The sequence below is a fragment of the Tachysurus vachellii genome, chromosome 3, assembly GCF_030014155.1.
Source record: "Tachysurus vachellii isolate PV-2020 chromosome 3, HZAU_Pvac_v1, whole genome shotgun sequence".
In the NCBI taxonomy this organism is placed as follows: domain Eukaryota; kingdom Metazoa; phylum Chordata; class Actinopteri; order Siluriformes; family Bagridae; genus Tachysurus; species Tachysurus vachellii.
The window spans coordinates 16,007,256-16,020,969 of record NC_083462.1 but is presented as its reverse complement, the minus strand read 5'-3'; the positions used below and the strand labels follow the sequence as shown (position 1 = coordinate 16,020,969).

At 38.0% G+C, this 13,714-nt stretch overlaps 1 protein-coding gene across 1 annotated transcript; it reads right to left on the bottom strand.

The window, feature by feature from the left end:
* Positions 1-1,836: 1,836 nt before the first annotated feature.
* On the bottom strand, positions 1,837-12,932 carry nt5c1bb (5'-nucleotidase, cytosolic IB b). The gene is made up of 6 exons (XM_060865999.1): positions 12,750-12,932; positions 10,012-10,179; positions 6,019-6,148; positions 4,471-4,593; positions 3,790-3,974; positions 1,837-3,661 (listed from the first exon to the last, which is right to left on the bottom strand). Exons 1-6 carry the CDS (start codon positions 12,858-12,860, stop codon positions 3,296-3,298), a joined length of 1,083 nt encoding a protein of 360 aa, XP_060721982.1. The 5' UTR covers positions 12,861-12,932; the 3' UTR covers positions 1,837-3,295.
* Between the last annotated feature and the right edge of the window lie 782 nt (positions 12,933-13,714).

Sequence of the window (13,714 nt, the reverse complement as noted above, 5' to 3'; positions counted from 1 at the left end):
AACCTTCATTGCTACAATAAATCTCTTAGTGCTGCTAGATCAGTGTATTTCTTCAGCCTTATTGAAGATAACAAAAATAATCCTACATTTTTATAAAAATTAACTAGGAATAAAAACACTGTTGAAAAACACACCATCTATTTGTAGAGTAACGACTTCATGAATTATTTCAATGGAAAAATTTATAAAGCAGAAAATTCAGACCATTAATTTAATACCAAACAAATTGATAGATAATGCTATAGATAATATTTCTGTTTTTGATCAGTATTTAGACCGTTTTAATCCCCCTTCAAGAGACTGACTTAATTTCACTGATTTATTCAAAATGATCAATCTGCATACTGGATCCCTGACCCACGTGTTTCTATAAACAGATATTACCAGTAGCTTTCTAACCCATTCTAAAGATAATAGATTCTTCCCTTAGCACTGGCTATGTGCCAAAAACTTTTAAGTTAGCAGTTATAAAACCTTTGATTAAAACCTCACCTTGACCCAAGCCAGCTGTCAAGATTTAGACCTCATCATAGCACAGAGACAGCGCTGGTTAAAGTGGTAAATGACCTGTTACTGGTCTCTGATCAGGGTTGTGTCTCTTTGCTGGTGTTACTTGATCTTAGTGCAGCTTTTGATACCATTGTACCATGTTATTTTACTTGATAGGCTGAACATGTTTGTGTTAAAGGGACAGCCCTCTCCTGGACCAGGTCTTATTTAATAGATCTCTATAAGTTCGTAGATCTAAATGGTGACTACTCTAAACAAACTAAGGTAATGTTTGGTGTTTGGCAAGGTTCTGCTTTGTTCTGAGTTCCTAGCCCGACCGTCTCTTCTTACGGAGCTACTTCGTCAATCCTGATGTTCTACCCCTGTCTGGAGTCTCATTGCCCGGTTCGTCACCCTGCCAGGGATTGATCTTCATGGTCAGCCAGTGTCTCATGGGATTGTTGTGTATGAAGCCACCCGGAGACGTCATGTCTTCTTATGAACCAATGTTGTGTCAGTCAGCTGTATGGTTTGGTCTTTATCAGCAATCAGGTCTGTGCTGAACTCAGAGTTTACGATGACCCATTAGTTCCTAAGGAGCTCTCGGCTGCACTATTATAAACTGTTGTAGAAAGGACATTATTTACATTTACACTATTTACTGTAGAGTGTCACCCAAATGAGGATGAGGTTTCCTTCTGAGTCTGGTTCCTCAAGGTTTCTTCCTCTTACCATCTCAGGGAGTTTTTCCTTCATCTCAGGGAGTCGCCGCCAGCTTGCTCATTAGGGATAGGGATATAGTATTTTAAATGTTAAATTAATATTTTAAATTAATTATAAAATTTAAATGTATGTATTCATTTATTTCTTTTTATTCTAATTTTTATTTACACAGACACAGGCGCACACACAGAAACTTTCTATAATGAGAGAATAAACAGATGATTGTGCAGAGAGAGTAAGTGTGATATTAAAGAGAGCTCTGAGCTAAAGTTTATCATTGACTCTACAGTGTAGAGAAAGACTGAAGAGCCCTGTGTGTTTAATGGCATTACTATGGGATTAATGGGTTTACTTTGAAATTACTGTGGGCTTAGTGTGATACTGAGGGATTAGTGGGGGTTTATTGGGATTACTGTGGGTTCAGTGTGAGTTTAGTTGGATTACTGTGGGATTGATGTGGGATTAGTGAAGGTTTAATGAGATTACTGTAGGTTTAGTGGGATTACTGTGGGATTAGTGGTATTACTGTGGGATTAGTGGTATTACTGCTGGATTACCCTGGCTTTTATCTATCATTTTCTCAACAACACATTTCTGTGGTTAACAAACTAAACACACAAGAAATAAAAGCATAATAATTTGTTTATTTTGTAAAACAGTAAAAATGATTTAAAGTAAGTGCACTAGCCAAATATAAATCCAAATGGTTTCTGTAATACCTATTTATTCATGTAAACCTGAAGTTAAAACTGCAGCTGCATTTTATTAAACTCTATTAAAGGTGGGGTCTCTGTTGTTTGAAAGCCAATGTTGGCATATAAAATCACCAAAACAAACACGCCCCTAACCCAAATGGGTCCCACCCCTGTATTGATAGCTCCGCCCACACATACATATATACATAACCTAGGCAACTAATGGAAAGAAATGTGTCTTTATCATAGCTTTATCATAATCATGCAAAGGACGCCATATATTAGTTCTGTGAAACAAAGCAAAACCAATGTTACTCACCTATCGAGAAGGAAAAAAGAGACCCTTAAGTTGGCAGCATATTCACAGATTGGAGTTTCCCGAGTCAATAACTCCTGAGCTAAACGCTGTTACTACACAAAACGCGGTTGTAGCTGCCTCTCTACATTACTATGATAGAAAAGGAGTGTTATTTGTGTAGTAACAGTGTTTAGCTCAGGAGTTATTGACTCGGGAAACTCTAATCTGTGAATATGCGGCCAACTTCCCGCTCCTTCAGTTCTCTCCAGCGCTGGAAAGCTGATCCTATATTAACACGGGTCCTACTTCTTGCCTTATCGTAAGCCTTTCTTCACTTTCTTTTTTTGTTTTTATCCTCCATGTCAATGTTAAAACCGCTTTCTGCTAATGTCACACATGCGCACTGAACACTCTCTCCGCCCATACTGACAAGACACGCCCCTTTCTGCTCATTGGCTGCACGTTTTTGTTTTTGTTTTGTTTGTCATCCAGACTCAATGTTTTCTGAAGCATTTCTCAAACAACGGAGACCTCACCTTTAAGAACATTAACTGATATCCAGTTAATAATAATAATAACAGAAACTCTCAACTAAAACAAACCTGTTTAAATATTTTCAGCATACAGCAACATTAAACATTTTATTCAACTAATTTAAATGACACTTTGTCTGAATGTCAATTTGCACGTTACTATTGTTACACCAGCAAACTACATGTAACTATGGTAACGACCTCTGACCTTTTACAGACACTAAAATATTCCCTGTGAGGCAGACACTGTCTCACTTTTATAACCCCACCTGCCCACCTCCACCTTAACAACACCTTAAACTTACATTATGTAATGTTTAATATTTACTAGAGAAATCTTAGTAAAGATCAAACGGCACTCTTCACACTGACTCCACCCACAACCTAACATCACCCTTAACTCTAACCTTAACCATTCAGTGTAACTGAGTATCAGCACATATCTAGTTAGCATACTGTAAACCTTTCTGATCTGATTGCTAATTAAATAAATTCCTTATAATTCAGTGATGAATAATCAGAACCTTCTGCTCCTGAAACTCAGCGTTCTCACTCTCTCACTTCTGTTTTTCCGGCTGATCGATCAGTTTGCCTTTGTGATATTTCTGTCCAATCCCATAAGGAACATGCGCAGAGATGGTGCCGGTCTCTTTGGCTCCCTCAATGTGGAACATCTGATCATCAAAGAAGATGTGTGGTTTGATCTTCTCTAGAAGAGGACCTTTGGGAGCTCCAGCGAGGAAGAGTGCCTCATCGATCTCCAGTCCCCAGCTGCGCAGAGTTTTTAAAACTCTAGCTCCAGAACTCGCAGCACTACGTGCTGTCACTAGAAAGGTACGGATCGGGCAGTTCATCCGCTCGTTCTTAGCGTAGAACTTTCTCTGAAGTTTTCCCAAAGCTTCCAGGAAACACTTCAGAGGACCCTGTGGAATGATGAGATAAATGTTATAATTATCCAATGTCATTAGATGGTGTCAGTTTGATAAATAAACTATACAATTTTATATAACTTTAATTGATAATTAAATATAAAATATTTTTGGAATCAAACCTTAGCAAGTGGTATGTTCACATTTGCTTTCTCATGCTCAAAGAACTCGTCCAGACCTTGCTGTTTCACAATGATCTCAGACTCGTCTGAGAAAAGCACAGCATCACCATCAAACGCTACTCTGAGTTGAGATTCACTCAAATCCATCTTTTTATCTGGACTGAACAGGGTGGCTGCTGCAATGCCTTATGGAAAGACAGACAGACAGACAGATGGTGTAGAATCCATATAGCAGCATTTAATATTTGAACTTTGAGTCAAGAAAGAAGGCAAATTCAATAGGTTTATGTCATGTTGGCAGACGTCCTTATTCAGAGTGACTTTTATACTCCTGAGGATTAAGGGCCTTGAACAAGGGCCCAGTAGTAACAGCTCAGTGCGGTTTGAGCTCACAGACTTCTAAGCAGAAGTCCAAAACATTAACCACTAGGCTACCACAGCCCTAATACACAGGGAACAATAACCAGTTCAGTTCACGGGTAGAAATCAACATGCCAACGTTGTAGTGAGCATGGCGTTAAAGGTCCTGAAACCTGGAAGTCACCACTGACCTGGACATGGCTCAATACTACACCAGTGTCTCAGTGAAATGGTTCCAATGTAATTAATTATATGATTAATTATGCCTGGATAAGTGATTGGGTGTGTGATTGATTACAGATGAGAGTTACAGGTCCTCACCCTCCTCAATTGCCTCCTGCACTTTCACTGAGTCTTTAGACAGGTACAGGTTGGTCATGTATGCCTTCAGATAACCCACTGGACTCTCACCTCCGGTCATACAAAACCTTTCAATCAACAGATCTGTTCTCACACACACACACACACACACACACACACACACACACAATTACATTCTGAATATTTAATGAAATACACACATGCTCACACATTCTCTGTCATGTTACATAATTTAAAAAAGTAAATACAGTCGTATGCAAATGTTTAGGCACCCCTGACAATTTCCATAATTTTCATGTATAAATATTTGGGTGTTTTATCAGCAATTTCATTTTGAGCTATTAAATAACTGAAGGACACTAAAGTAATATTTCAGTTGTGAAATGAGGTTTATTGGATTAACAGAAAATGTGCCATAAGCATCAAAACTGAATTAGACAGGTGCATAAATTTGGGCACCCTTGCCATTTTGTTGATTGAATACCTGTAACTACTTAGCACTGATTAATGTGAACACACAATTGGTTTGGTGGCTCTTTTAGCCTTGAACTTCATAGACTGGTGCATCCAATCATGAGAAAAGGTATTTTAGGCCAACTGCAAGTTGTTGTTCTCTTTGACTCTCCTCTGAAGAGTGGCAACATGGAGGCTTCAAAACAACTCTCAAATGACCTGATTAAGTAGTTAAGGCTTCTTTCGCATCACTCTCCCGTACAGCTTCACCTTGTGCAAAGTGCGGTGAATTGTTGAACGATGCACAGTGACACCATCTGCAGCTGGTTGATGTTGTAGGTCTTTGGAGGTGGTCTGTGGGCTGTTTTTGACCGTTCTCACCATCCTTCACCTCTCCAATATTTTACATGGCCTTAACAAGAACTGTGCCTGTGGTCTTCCATTTCCTCACTATGTTCCTCACAGTGGACACTGACAGCTTGTATCTCTGCCATAACTTTTTGTAGCCTTCCCCTAAACCATAATGTTGAACAATCATTGTTTTCAGGTCATTTGAGAGTTGTTTTGAAGCCTCCATGTTGCCACTCTTCAGAGGAGAGTCAAAGAGAACAACAACTTGCAGTTGGCCTAAAATACCTTTTCTCATGATTGGATGCACCTGTCTATGAAGTTCAAGGCTTAATGAGCCACCAAACCAATTGTGTGTTCACATTAATCAGTGCTAAGTAGTTACAGGTATTCAAATCAATAAAATGGCAAGGGTGCCCAAATTTTTGCACCTGTCTAATTTGGTTTTGATGCATATTGCACATTTTCTGTTAATCCAATAAACCTCATTTCACTACTGAAATATTACTTTAGTGTCCTTCAGTTATTTGATAGATCAAAATGAAATTGCTGATAAAACACCCAAATATTTATACATGAAAATCATGGAAGTTGTCAGGGGTGCCTAAACTTTTGCATACGACTGTAATATGTTAAATAGTATGGACACAATCATTTAGAAAACATTAACATCTCTGATTCATCATAACCTGTTATAACTCTAGTAATCAATGTTGTTATGATGGTATTGATGATGTCACCCTGTACCGTAGTGATTGATGGTGTTGATTAGCCGCACCCCAACCTGGGCGTGGTTATTAGTCATTAATACGATATCAAACAGCTCCTCACTGTCTGGGTACAGCTTCCTCAGACAAGCATTCACAGTCATCAGCGCCTACAGGCACAAAGCACAAATACCTAAATAATGCAAATTATTATTATTATTATTATTATTATTATTATTATTATTATTATTACTATTATTCTTCTCCTTCTTCTTCTTCTTCTTATTATTAACATAATAATAATAATAATAATAATAATAATAATAAGAAGAAGAAGAAGAAGAAGAAGAAGAAGAAGAATAGTAACACATTTAATACAAAAACCTTTAAAAGGTTTACAAAAGCTTTCAGCAACACACCAGAATGGTCTATAAGCACAAAACCAGGAAACACCACTCACACTCCTGAAACTGCTAAATACAGCTTTAAACAAAAAACACACAATAGATTGACAAATGGACAAAGACTCATCACCGCTAACACACTACAGGTGAACATCATGAGGTAACACAGTTGTTGTAATTTAGTTGGAATGGGGTCTAGTGAACAGGTTGCTAAATCAACAACTTGTTCACTAGACCCCATTCCAACTAAATTACTGAAAGAAGTGTTAAATAAAGCTGGTGAGCCTCTTCTTTATATTATTAACTCCTCACTATCTTTAGGTTACTTCCCTAAGTCTTTCAAGTTGGCAGTTATTAGGCCACTCATCAAAAAACCTAATTTAGATCCAAATGAACTATCAAATTACAGACCTATTTCACACCTTCCATTTATGTCTAAAATACTTGAAAAGGTTGTGTCTGTTCAACTGAGCTCCTTCTTACAGGAGAACAATATCCTCAAAGAGTTTCAGTCAGGTTTCAGGCCCCACCATAGCACAGAAACTGCACTTGTGAAAGTCACAAATGACCAGTTCTTAGCTTCGGACCAAGACTGTATGTCACTATTAGTTCTACTTGACCTTAGTGCAGCATTCGACACTATAGATCACAACATTCTCCTAGATCGTTTACAAAATTACACAGGTATTCATGGACAAGCTTTAAGTTGGTTTAGATCCTACCTATCTGACCGATACCATTTTGTAGAATTAGATGGTGAACCCTCCAGTTTACTACCAGTTAATCATGGGGTCCCTCAAGGATCAGTTCTAGGACCTCTACTTTTCTCGATATACATGCTTCCATTAGGGAACATTATTAGAAGACATGGGATTAGTTTCCACTGCTATGCTGATGACACACAGTTATATATCTCATCAAAACCAGATGAAATAACTAAATTGTCCAAATTAACTCAATGCCTTAGAGAGATAAAAGACTGGATGAGCTGAAATTTTCTGTTGTTAAACTCTGATAAGACAGAAATACTACTTATAGGTCCAAAAACCAGTACACAGAAACTCTCACAATTTAACTTCCAATTAGAGGGATGTACTGTTACTAGTAGCTCAACAGTGAAAGACCTGGGTGTTATATTAGACAGCAACTTGTCCTTTGAAAATCATGTCGCCCATACCACAAAAACAGAATTCTTTCACCTTAGAAATATTGCCAAGCTGAGAAACATCCTGTCTGTATCTGATGCTGAGAAACTAGTTAATGCTTTCATGACCTCTAGAATGGACTATTGTAATGCATTACTAGGTGGTTGTCCTGCATCTTTAATAAATAGGCTACAGTTAGTCCAAAATGCAGCTGCCAGAGTTCTCACTAGGACAAGAAAGTATGACCATATAAACCCAATTTTATCATCTCTACACTGGCTACCTGTTAAGTTTAGAATTGATTACAAACTGCTGCTACTAACATACAACTCTCTTAACGGTTTAGCTCCCATGTATCTAACTAATCTTCTAACACGTTACAATCCTTCACGCTCTCTGAGATCACAAAACTCAGCACTTCTGGTAGTTCCCAGAATATCTAAGTCTACTAAAGGCGGTAGAGCGTTTTCTTATTTAGCTCCCAAACTCTGGAATAGTCTTCCTGATAGTGTTCGGGGCTCAGACACACTTTCCCAGTTTAAATGTAGATTAAAAACTCATCTCTTTAGTCAGGCGTACACATAACACATCCCATTATATTGTGCTCTATTACACTAGACTTGCACATTTTTATGAACAGCATATATGTTAATCCCTCTGCACTGCTCTTCTCTTTTTCTACCCATGCCGAGACACCCAGACATTGTACCAGCTCTGGTCGTCTTCCGTGCGATGAAGTTTTTGGACCTCCACTGAGATGAGGCCGACTCTGTGAGAATCCTGAGACATCTACAGATCTACCAGCTCCAGTTGGACCCTGTGATACTAAGAGGAGATCTGAACTCCATGTGATCCCTACACCAATACAACACTTGTCTGACTGTATATTTGTAATCACACCATCTAGTGTCACCCATATGAGGATGGGTTCCCCTTTGAGTCTGGTTCCTCTCAAGGTTTCTTCCTTTACCAATCTAATGCCCCTTTTCCACCAAAAAGAACCGGGTGCTGGTTCAGAGCTAGTACTGGTGCTGGTTCAAAGTTGGTTCCACTGTCGAACCTTCTAAGAACCGGTTTGCCTTTCCACCGGCTAGAGAGCCATCACAGAGCCGAGTCTGACGTCACTATATACGTGTCACGTGTCCCAGCAACCTTAGCGCAGCAGCGGCAAACACAAACACATCAACAATGGCGGATGTTGCTTTACTGTTAATGCTCATGGCTTTGTGAACCTACATTGGCATCCAAAACTAGCGAATCCAACGTGTACGTGCAGCTCCATGTAATCTGTATAAACGGAGGTTGTAATCAAGAAAGTACATAACGTTATTTTATCATTATCATGTAGCTACTTACTATCATTCATTCATTCATTCATTCATCTTCTACCGCTTATCCGAACTACCTCGAGTCACGGGGAGCCTGTGCCTATCTCAGGCGTCATCGGGCATCAAGGCAGGATACACCCTGGACGGAGTGTACTTACTATCATGTGTGCTGATAATGTATCATATCGCGGTAAAGTAAATGTGTATTAAACATTAGTATACTTAAGGTACATTATCAAATGCGCTAACAGTAGCCCCGCCCACAGCCCCTGACACAAGTGGTTCTTAAGTGTAGACCAGCAACGTTTTGGTGCTACTTAAGAACCACTTTTCCTGGTTCAGTGTCGGTGCTTTGGCTGTCGAAAAAGAAAGAAATGGTTCCAAATTAGGCTCTGGCTCCGAACCAGCACTCAAACTGCCTCGGTGGAAAAGGGGCATAAGGGAGTTTTTCCTTGCCACTGCTGCCTGAGTCACCTCAGACTTGCTCATTGGGGATAAATACATATACATACATACATACATACATACATACATACATACATACACACTGTGAAGTATATATTTGAATTTTTATTATATTAATTCTTTATATTACTCCTTATGTTTATCTTCTGTTCTATGTTTATGTTCTGTAAAGCTGCTTTGATACAATGTCCAAAAAAAAAGCGCTATACAAATAAACTTGAATTGAATTAACACACCAAAGACAGGACTGTAGAAAAAACAAAAAAACCCTACTTATGATAAAACAGGCACGCACCACCACACACACACATACACACACACACACACACACACACACACACAGACATGCACACACACATAGACATACACACACACACACACAGACATACACACACACAGACATACACACACAAACATATACACACACAGACATACACACACACAAAAACATACACACACATACAGACATACACACACACAGACATACACACACACAGACATACACACACAAACATACTCACACACTGACAGACAGACACACAGACAGACAGACACACACACAGACATACATACACACAAACAGACATACACACACGCACACACACACAGACATACACACACAGACACACACAGACACACACACAGACATACACACAGACATACACACAGACACACACACACACACACACACCTTGACAAAGGGGAAGGCTGCTCCAGGTTTGAGTGGTTGATCCTCATGTTGTTGGTTGTGGCTGACATACTGCTCCAGGCCTTTCTCCTCATAGATCTTCCTCTCCTCCACCATGTTGAACAGAGTCCGAGATGAAACAGCAATTGTAATTGCAGTGCTTGGCTTTGGCTGGGACACACACACACACACAGACCAGAAAAACACAATTTTTACTCATCATACAAGGTTTCTTAAGGTTTCTCCTCAAGACGTTTTTCTTTTGACTGTCAGCTCTGAGTTTGTCACCATCAGGAAGGAGGGAGACAGAACTGTATGCAGGACAGCTTCAAATGAATAGGGTTTATTAACTGATAAAGACAAACCAGAAAAAAGACGATAACTAAAACAATACAAATGACGAGGAAATAATAAGGTAACACAGACCACACATAACTAGACATTGTCTACATTCAATGATTCCGTGCCGCCATCGGCAACGCGGCTCACTTACATGCACATAACATGATAAGGACTAGGTGTGGAGACGGGGAGGAGTGAAAGAAGGCGGGGCAGACACATGACACGGAACAACAACAACAACTGCACATGGCCAAAGGTCCGGGCTGATTCCTGACAGTTGTTCATTAGGTGAAATATTATATATATTATATTATATATATATTATATTATATATATAAATCTTGGATTTCTAGGTTTGTTTTGCAAATAATTTAATTGAATTCAAACAATTTTGGGTTTTAAAACAGTTCAGTTTTTGACATTTAATCAGAATGAAATATAGTTTTTTTTTTTTTTACAGAGAAAGTCATTCATCTCGTGTTCCCTGAGGCTCATTAGCGTGCTGTTAAACTTCAGACTGCAGTATGTTCGGTGTCCAGATAAAAGACCATCTTATTTACTGTTTCTCGACTGACACGTACGTCTAATGTTACTGAGTTAAAGTGGGTTTAGTGTTATAATGGTTGCATTACTGAGCATTTTCATTATTAACTGATTATTATCACGAGCAATAAATGATGGGTTGGTTTCAGTATATGATTTGGGTGTAGGTGTGTGTGGGAGGGGGTTTCATCACGATTATGTGTAGCTGTTTATTTTGGTGTTTATTAGTTGGATCATTAAAGGCTTGGGTAAAAACATCAAAGGTAAATATTTTTTGACACTAGAAAAATTAAATATTGAAATTGTTTTTGTTTTAGCAGGAGACACATCTGAGAAGTCACAATGATTTTAAGTTTAAATGCCCCTGGGTACTTAAAATGCCCCTGGATAGGGCAAGTGTTTTAATTAAAGTTCAATTCAAGAGCTAGAGATGTTACAATATTCATCATTAAAAGGTTACGTTTCTTTCTACAAAGGTAACTTGATTGCTGTTGGTAAATTCTGTGCTCCTTGTCAATCTACCAAATGGTCCTTGTATATCTACCAAATGTTGATGAAATGTTGATGATATAATCAGCATGTTTCCTGTTGATGTTAATTATGTTCATTAATAGATTATTTGAGCTCGTCCTTTCTTTAAATAGTCATGTACTGATATTTGCTGGAGACCTTAACTATAAAATGGATCCTGCTATAAACCACTCTAATTCCTGGTGAAGATCCTCGTCATCATGTTGAGTTTAACAGCAGAGCTAAGGTCCAGGAATGGCTATGTTAATCTTTGGACATATTAAAACCCTTAAGCTAAGGTCTTTTCCTTTTTCTCAAAACTTCACCAGGCATATTTTTGATTTTAAGTTATCAGTAAGTTATCAGTAAGTTATTAGAGAGTTATCAGTGAGTTATTAGTGAGTTATTAGTTTTATGTTAAACCTCAGACTGATTTCTTTTAGATTTTTATTATCTTTTTGTCATTACAGTTTTAGGCTTATTCTGTGTATTATATTAATCACATTAATTTATTGTTATTTTATTTTGATGGTCATCTGGTGTATATGTTTAAATTAATTCATCTGGTTATTTATTTATCCACTTTTCTTTTTAGCTGGTGTGCCTTTCTTTAGCTGTGTGCATAATGTTCTTTAAATGTTCTATACAATAATAATAATAATAATAATAATAATTACACTATTGAGTGTGATTAGATTAGATTAGATTAGTTGCAGAGGTGAGAGTTCTACATCACTCCTGTTCAATTCAACTTATGCTGTCCATTATGAACAAATAAAGAAAAATAAGACAAAGAAGAAGTGATAGTTACATAACTGTGTGTGTGTCTGTGTGTGTGTGTGTGTGTGTGTGTGTGTGTGTGTGTGTGTGTGTGTGTGTGACTCATCTCCTCGGTATTTCCTGGTTTTATATCAAATGTTTGACATGATATAAAATGATATGTCAGACTTTTGTCACTTTTTCTGTATTAATGTGATTTATATTATTAAGATTTAGGCTTCAGAGCTCTGAATTTACAGCAGATTTTGAACTCAAACAGGAAGTAGAGAAACACACAAGAGTTTCACTAAAAAGTAAAAACAAAATAAAATAAATAGCTTTAGATTACTATAGTATTGAATACAGTGCAGTGTGTTTCCACTCTGTAACACACACACACACACACACACACACACACACCCTTCGTTACACTCGATTCAAAGACTCGATTAAAGTCATACAGCATAGAAACAAAGCTCCGTCTGTAATGTTTTAAACACCTGTGTGTGTGTGTGTGTGTGTGTGTGTGTGTGTGTGTGTGTGTGTGTGTGTGTGTGTGTGTGTGTGTGTGTGTGTGTGTTACTTACAGGTCTGGGTTTTTTACTCTTCAGATTTTTGTAGAAGGTTTTGGCCGCCTCCCAGTCCTGTTCCGCCGCATCTCCACTTTTTACTGTCGATTTCTCTTCTTTTTCACTCATTTTAATGCTTAGTGTTTATACTGAGAAACCGAACACGACCATAGAGAGAGAGAGAGAGAGAGAGAGAGAGAGAGAGAGAGAGAGAGAGAGAGAGACTCAGGAAGTGAACCGAAATGTATTCATGACGAATGTGCCACACTGAACACGAAGATTAAACATTAATGCAGTTATAAATATTCAGGCTTTAACTCTGCACTTTAAATGGACTCTGAACTTTATTGTAATTAAAATATACACTTAATTATGAACACCTGCACATTTATACAGTTCTCTAATCAGCATTTGGCACAGCTTCAGTTTACATCAAACATCAGACTGAATGAAAAGTCTGATCTGTCTTTTGATTGTTGGTGTCAGATGGTTTCAGTTTTTCTATAACTGCTAGTTTCCTGCTGGGATCTTCACACTCCATCTACAGTAACTCAATAACTCCATCTACAGTAACTCAATAACTCTTTAAAGCCAGAGAGAAAGCATCATCTCAAAATACACAACACATCAGACCTCCAGTGACCTTCTGCTGCTGGAGCTCATCCACCTCCAGGTGAACATTACCTGAAGCTCTTCATGTATATCTGCACAATTTTATTCATTGTGCTGCTGATCAGCTGATAACTGCAGTAATGAGCAGATACTGTTCCTAACTAAATGGTGAGTTTATAATATCATTTATAATAAATTATAAATATTATTGTTAAAATTAGTTTTCTGTTCAAAATAGTTGTTAGTGAACTCATTAGGACAAATCTGTGTTTTTACACAATATTCCACACGTTACACTGAACAGCACACACACAATAAACTCCTCAATACAATTTATATCATCAGCTGTGTCAAATGTTTGTTTGATATAA

Bases quoted from the DNA above. Each gene is read 5' to 3' on its own strand.
- nt5c1bb (XM_060865999.1), bottom strand. From the start codon at position 12,860: ATGAGTGAAAAAGAAGAGAAATCGACAGTAAAAAGTGGAGATGCGGCG. The intron at 10,180-12,749 runs GTAAGTAACACA...TGTGTGTCCCAG, and splicing joins AGAGTAAAAAACCCAGACCT to CCAAAGCCAAGCACTGCAAT. The intron at 6,149-10,011 runs GTGTGTGTGTGT...TTGTGCCTGTAG, and splicing joins CAGCCTTCCCCTTTGTCAAG to GCGCTGATGACTGTGAATGC.